This window comes from Meles meles, chromosome 16, assembly GCF_922984935.1.
Source record: "Meles meles chromosome 16, mMelMel3.1 paternal haplotype, whole genome shotgun sequence".
NCBI classification, from domain to species: Eukaryota; Metazoa; Chordata; class Mammalia; order Carnivora; family Mustelidae; genus Meles; species Meles meles.
The window spans coordinates 35256961-35264234 of NC_060081.1; the positions used below are offsets into that span (position 1 = coordinate 35256961).

Genomic DNA, 7274 nt, shown 5'->3' on the forward strand with positions numbered 1-7274 from the left:
TGCTAGGCTGGCAAATCCCCAGTATTTTCTCTAGAAGCCCTCCTGTCAGGAAGCTGTGAGCTCCAGGGGGCTCTTTGAAGAGCAAAGGGGCTCTCTCTTTAGCTGTCCTTTCCTCCCTCCCTGCCTGTGTTCCTCTCTCCATCTGGATGGGATCAGCCAAACCCAGAAGGGTCTTCTGCTATGCTAAGCCAGATGGTGTCTCCCCCACATAGCTGTTCACGAATGTTTAATAGCGTGCTTTCACTCCAGAGCCCAACGTAAGCATTGCAATCATTTCTTCGTAGAAAACAGGATTAAAGCTCATCATAAGCTGACTTTTTCCTTTGGGAAAAGCTAATTGATCCTTGGGTTAACATCAGGCAAAAAGTTAGAGTCGCTTACTGTGTTCAGCCTACGTATGTTTATTATATACATCTGGTTGATGTTTTACTGAATTGTGATTTTTTTTTTTAATAATGGGTGATAGGGCTGCCTCCTCTATCCAAAATCTGGGCTGTATTCCATCTGCATTCTCTGGTCTCCTTTCCCCTCCCCCTGACTCCCCTCCCACTCACCACTGTGGTATAAACTGCTGATTTAGTGAGGTTGTGCTCCCACACCAAAGGGTCGAGGCAAAAAAATCACATCTTAGGAGCAAATGGGATTTACCCTTTCTGCTTTTTTATTACTGACCTAATAAAGTTTGTGACATAATGAATCCCACATTAAGATTCTCCAAACCTTTTCTACTCACAGGAAGCCTGCTGTTAGACCAAGACTACCGGAGGGACACTTCTGACTGCAAGCAGGCACTGGGCCCGGTGGTGGGGGGATGGGGTTGACAAACTGTTATCCCAGACCCTTGTGCATAAATTTCAGTTAGAGAAGAGCCCAGAAATGGAAGCAAAGGGAGTGTGCTTGGAGGCATCTTCCTTCTTCCCTTCTCGTATCGAACATGTGATGTCTCCACCACAGACAAAGAATCTGCAGAGAGTAAGGGCACTGGCTGCCTCCACCCTCTGGACAGTCCTCTCCTGGGCAGAGACAGAGATTCTGTAACACGTCACAGGCAGACGGCTTTTCTTCCCTGGCATGCCCCAGCCTCCCACCCCTGGGAAAATAGTCAGAAGTCCAAGGATAATTAACATCATAGATCAACACTCAGAAGAGTCCTACCCCCGTGGAGGTGTTGTCCTGAAACCCAGAGTCCTGGGGATGGGAGAAAACAAAGGAGCTTTGATGATCTCGGGGCTAGCATGAAGACTGCTGGAAAAAGGTGACTGTGGTGGGAACAGGTGGCGGCTCTTAAGTGAGCATCAGGGACAGGCCGTCTGCTGGGTTGTAAGGAACGCAGGGACTCCTTTGAGGTGGCCAGGCTGGGGAGGAGGTGAAAGCGTTCTTCAGAAGGTGGTGGTCCCAGTGAGGGGGACCTGTTTGCGGCTGGGTTCCGGTTGCAAGGGCTCCTGCTGGCAGGGGAGCGGAGGGCATATCCATCCTGCACCACCTCTGGTCTTAAGAGCAGTGGCGTAATAGTCCAGGGGTTCTTCCTCAGCACCACCAGCGGCATCCAGGAGGCAGCAGCGCAGGCAGAGAACCCGCTGGAAGGAACGGCGGAAGTTGTCAGAGAGGAAGCCGTAGAGGATGGGGTTGGCACAGCTGTTGGCGTAGCTGAGGATGAGGGACACGTGGTTGACCGTGGCATCAAGGCTGGTCACAAACAAGTTCAGCAGCTGCACCACGTAGAAAGGCATCCAGCAGAGCACAAAGACGGCTACCACCATCAGCACCAGCCGTGTGATCTTCTTTTCCGAGCGCCTCCGCTGCTGCCAGCCGGCCCGGACTGCCACCGCCCGCATCTTGCCCACAATAAGCAGGTAGCACAGGCCGATGGCCAGAACGGGCAGCAGGAAGCCCAGCAGGAAAGTATAGACCACAAAGACCGCTGACCAAGCCGGGTGCGGCCAATGCAGGTTGCAAACCACCACCTGGCCGCCCCGAGCCGTCCTGGTGTCTGCGAAGATGGCAATGGGCAGGGTGACCAGCAAGGACGCCAGCCACACGCCCAAGTTGATCAGCTTGGCCACGCTGGGCCTCCGGTAGGTGGCGGCGCGAAGAGGGTGCACCACGGCGATGTAGCGGTCCACGCTGAGCACCGTCAGACAGAAGACGCTGGTGAACATGTTGAGGCCATCCACACTGAGCACCGCGCGGCACAGCACAGACCCAAAGGGCCAGTGGCGCAGGGCAGCCGACGAGGCCACGAAGGGCACGCTCAGCATGAAGAGCTCATCCGCGATGGCCAGGTTAAGCAGGTAGATGTTAGTGGCCGTCTTCATCTTGGCGTAGCGAAGGATCACAAAGATGACCAGGGCGTTGCCCACCAGGCCCACCAGGCACACCAGGGCATAGATGCACTGGATGGCGACCATGCCCGCTGCCCCCGCGTCCCCGGTCCCCGCCGCCGCCGCCTCCTCCCCGGCCGGGGCGCAGCTGGTGTTGACCGCTAGGGACCAGGCCTTCTCGAGCTCCTCCTCGCCCCCCGGGGGCAGCGTCGGGGAAGCGCTCATGCCCAGGGGTGCCCGCCTGGAGCTGCAGAGCGCAGCGGAGCGGGCTCGGCGGGGACTCCGGCGCAGAGGCGCGCGCCTCTCCCTGCTCTGCCCTAAGAGCCGGCGGCGGGCCCGCCAGCAGCACCCTCCAATCCCGCGCCGCGCGCCCTCCGCGCCCCAGTCCCTGCGCCCGCGTGCCCCGCCCCGTTTGCCCACCTCCGCGTCCCGGCCACACGACCATCCGGGCTCCCGCCCGGGATCCAGCCCCGCCGCAGGTCTTCCTTCACTTTAGATCCGTTTCCCCGGCTGGTGGCCTCTTCTCCAGCCGGTTGCTGCTCCCTCCCCTGGTCTGTATCTGCAGCCGCGAGGCTGGGGTGGGGGGGAGGAGGGGGTCCCTGAGTCCTCCGTTTGGGTGACGCGGCTCTGGGGATGGCAGGGGACTAACCTGGGGTTGCAGAGCTAGTTGCTAGGCGCTTGACGTCCACCCCCTCTCCACGCCGCCCCCCAACCCCTGTGACCCTCTTGAAGACCTGCAGGGTCTGTACGACTTTTAAACTCATGTCACTGAGGTGGATACTGAACCTCCTGTAGGCATCCCAGTAAGTTCTAGGTCTATAGGATCCAGGTTGCCCCCTCCCCGCACTCTACGCAACCACAAATACCAGGACCTTTTTAGCGAGATGTCGGTGGGGTGGGGGTAGGGTGGCCTCCAGGAACGGAGGTGCACACGCACCAAGGCAGAGATGCCATAAAACAAGGCCGGCCATCGTGTCCTGTGGAGACAGCTCGCCCCTGAGCCAGACGCCCTGAAACCTACTCGGAGCCGGGTATCTTAGGAGGCATCTCCACTGTAGACTCGGAAATGTGCCTGGGGAAGGGCGGCCCGGAAAGGTCTGTGTTCCAGGCTGGATTTCCTCCTCCCCCAAACTCCAGAATGTGCCCATTGACACCCCTGGACTAGATGATCCTGGGATAGACATTCCCAGTGAGAGGACCCAGCAGGCAACCCCACAACCCTGTCCATATTAGTCCACAGGAGGCACAGCAGAATTAGTGAAGTGGGGATTTGCCTTGGAAGATTATCTGCCTAGTAATTCTGGCCCTTTGGAACCCCAGATCAGCCCAGCAGTGGCCTCCTCGAGACTCCCTTCAGGACACTCCTGAAAAGCTTTTGGTGTATCTGGAAGTGGCTGCAGGCCACCCGGGGTTGGGGCGGGCGGGGGGGGGGGGGGGGGGGGGGCGGGGTCCCAGTTCCAGTGCCTAGTGACTGGAGTAGTTTTCCAAAGGGAAGGTGGCAGGATGCTTGAGGCCAGCTGGAGGTGACCTTTCAGAGGGCTTAGAGGCTGCTGACTGCTATTCACCCAGGATTTTTTTGGAGGGGGGGCGGAACACAGGTGATAAACACCTAAGCAACAGAGTGGCTAAGTCTAATCTCTGTCCCCAATTTCTGCCATTCAAGTGGTTCCTTTAAAAGGTTTGTCTTAAGAAATAAAAATAAAATAAAATAATAAAATAAAATAGTAAAATATTTGTCTTAGCAGCCCTCCTCCTGTTTATGGACACTCCTTAAACGGGTCTGTCCTTTCCTTTGCTCCCATTTTCCTCATTGTCTCTAAGGGAGAGACTCTTATAGGGGAAAGAGAGAGTGACATTGTCATTAGGGAATATGTATAAATCAGCTGTCCAGGTCAGAGTTGGGGTCTGCATGGCTCCTTGACCTTTGGCAGAGGATGGTCTAAGAGTGTAGGTCTGCGAGGTCTACACAAGGAGCCTTTGGAGCATTGGCAACAGCACAAGCACGAGCTGCATGTCTGAGCCAGGACTGTTGAGCAGGAAGCTGAGCAGGCTCTCCAGTGCATTCCTGGCACACACAGGGCACATAGGCCTTGAAACTAGGCTGCCTGGTTCAAATCCAGCTTCACCTCCTTCCAGATATGCAGCCTTGGGCAAATCCCTCTGTCTCTGTGTGCCTCAGTTTCCACATCTGGGAAGTGGGTATTATGGTACTATTTGGTAGGGCATCATGATTATCCATCACAATGGCATACCCATAGTGACTGGGGAAGTACTTGGCCATGGTCAGCACTCAGTGAGTATGGGCTATCCAGTTTATTTATTTTTCTACCCCTCTCTAGGTGATGAGACTAAAGAGGATGTCTGCCTGCTCCCACTTGGCACCACACTGTCCCATGTTCCATTGGTTGGCTGCTTTCAGAGAGCAAAAAGTGAAGGTCGTGATGGAGGTCCCCAATACCCTCCCCCATGAATTATTATTAAAGCTTTTGTTGTCAGATGTATTGGTTTCTATCGACAGTGCTTTTATATCTAACCTGTACTGAAAACAATGAATCTGTGTTCAAGGCCAGGAGCAGGGAATCATTCTGGTCCCAGACTATATATTTAGGGAGGGATCAGAGAGGCATTTGAGATGTGGACCACTCAAGCAACTGAATTCTTTAGATAATGAGCATGCACAGTGCTGAACCCCTCCTGAGATGGACCTGGGGGTGGGGAGGAGGGACACATGTCCCTAGGTCACATTTAGCTTGTCCTGAGATGGACATTCTTCTGCCCATTCTGTTTCCCTACTTTGTCTTCAGATTCCATCAGGCCTCATCAGGCTGGGGTTGGGATTGGCAAGAGTATATTAGCTTTTGAAAAATTGATATAATGATGAAAACAAAGTTGAGTTGATACCGGGAATCACTGTCTTCACCCCAGCATCATCATAATGAAAAAATCTCATGGACTAGAAGAACAGGAGGTTGGGAAATTCAGGTTGATATGGAGGCTCTTCCTCAAAGTCAAGAAAGTCATGAGATTGAATTACTTGGAGTTTTGTTTGAGCCGACACTGGGGGGCAGGAGGTCAGTTCTGAACAGCAGACTTGTTGGAGGCAACATGGTGTGATGTGACTGGCTTGATCTGGAGCCCAGCTCATTGCTTACCAGGTATGTGACGTTGGCCAAGCTACTCAAACTCTCTGTGCCTCCATTTCTTCCCCCTGTAAAATGGCATTAATCTTAGTCCCATCACAGAGAGGCTGTTGTTCAGATTGGACAAGCTGGCATACATAAAACAGTTATGACAGGATCTGGCAGTGAAAAGCACCTATACGTGTTTATTATTATTAATACTCCATCCCAAGTCCCTGGTGCTTGCTAGCTCAAAGTTCCTGGGCACATCTGGTTTTGCCCCAAATACACCGACATTAAGCAGATGACCCCCTTTGTCAGACTCAGTGAGGTACATGGAGCAGGTATCACTCCTGAATATTCTGAAGGCTCTCCAGATAATTCTAAAGCACATTGATGCAACACTCAACTAAAAGGAGTTATTAAGAGGCAGGAAGCCTGAGGGCCACAGTGTGTGGAGATCACTGTGCCTCCAAGGTGGCTAGCTGAAGGGAGGGGCCAGGAGAAACATCTGGAAAACCAGAGACTCCTCTGCTCAGAGAAACAGAGAGCTCAAGAGGGGCACCCTGTTAGAACCCAGGTGGGAAGAGGCTGTGGTACTTGGGGTCCCATTGCTGTGCTCTCCCAAGGAACTAAGTGCCACTGAAAGGGGACCAGCCACATTTCCCCACTGGGACAGAAAACAAAGTGAAACATTCATGCTGAGTAAAAGTAGGGGGAGAAGAGGGCAAAGTCCATTTATAAGCTGTCCTTCAGCTCCCCTGTCCTTTGCTGTTGGACATATATATAGGGGCCAATTTGGGGTTGTTGATTAAATGTCTAACATCAGGCCCAAATTGGTCCCCTGCCCATTGTTACAAGCAGTGCAGAGCTGGGTCTGGGCTGGGTCTGAGTGTCCTTCTCTGAGTGGTGATAGGGTGGCCCAGGGACCCAGGTGGCCCCAGCTGGAGGGCTGGTGGAATTTGCAAGGCTGAGCCAGGGCAGCAAGGATGAAGCGGAGGCCTCACAGCCCCTCCCCCAAGCCAGAGGGAAGAGCGCCTTTGTTGGAAATGTGATTAATCTCATCTATTTCCATTCTTCCGATACGCTCCTCAGACCAGAGCCTCCAAGCCTCTGGGCCACAGGTCTTCGAGAAGAGCTTCTTTTGCAAATAGCCATGCACCAAGGAGAGGCTTGACCCTCAGCAGCATGAGGACTGTCGTCCGGAGAACCACTTCTGTCATCTGCTGATTAGAAAATCATCTCAAGTGCTCTCAGCAGCTCAGCTCGGCTTTGATAGCTTCTGCTGGGTATAGTGAAGCATAATTTACCGGGGGCTGAGTGCATGGCATTGTCAGAAGCGATTTACATGATCGGCGCTTCTTCAGATTCCCATCTGGACTCCAGTGATGTGGACAGGATGGTGACAACACAGACCCGTTCCACCCCAAAGACTTTACTGTGAGGTTGAGGATTTCCTTTAGGAGTTTATTACCTATTAAATGACTTCCTTGAAAAGAGAGTGAACCAAAAATCATGTGAGATAACCAGAAAGTCGGCATGAGAAAGGCACAGGTCTGGGACAGGAACAGTGTTCCTGCGCTATCCGGATCATGTATCCAGACTGAGCTGTCGACCACTTGGAGTGAGGAAATGGAGCGGCATTCTGTTCTCTGGAGTTGTTTTCCACCATCCCAGCCATCTGGCTTCATTGTTCTGTGTAGAAGAGAATGAGCTGGAAGACAAAACATGGGTTCCAGCCTGAACCCTCTGCTCATGACAGATATGAGCGTGCGCGGCTCCTTTCAGGCGCCTGTCCTCCTAGTTTTGACCTGGCGGCCAGCACCCAAACCAT

General features: G+C 53.5%; 1 protein-coding gene across 1 annotated transcript; it reads right to left on the reverse strand.

Moving 5' to 3' along the window:
- Positions 1-704: 704 nt before the first annotated feature.
- Positions 705-2572, reverse strand: SSTR4 (somatostatin receptor 4). The gene has a single exon (XM_045981414.1). The coding sequence runs from the start codon at positions 2544-2546 to the stop codon at positions 1380-1382; it is 1167 nt and encodes a 388-aa protein (XP_045837370.1). The 5' UTR covers positions 2547-2572; the 3' UTR covers positions 705-1379.
- Between the last annotated feature and the right edge of the window lie 4702 nt (positions 2573-7274).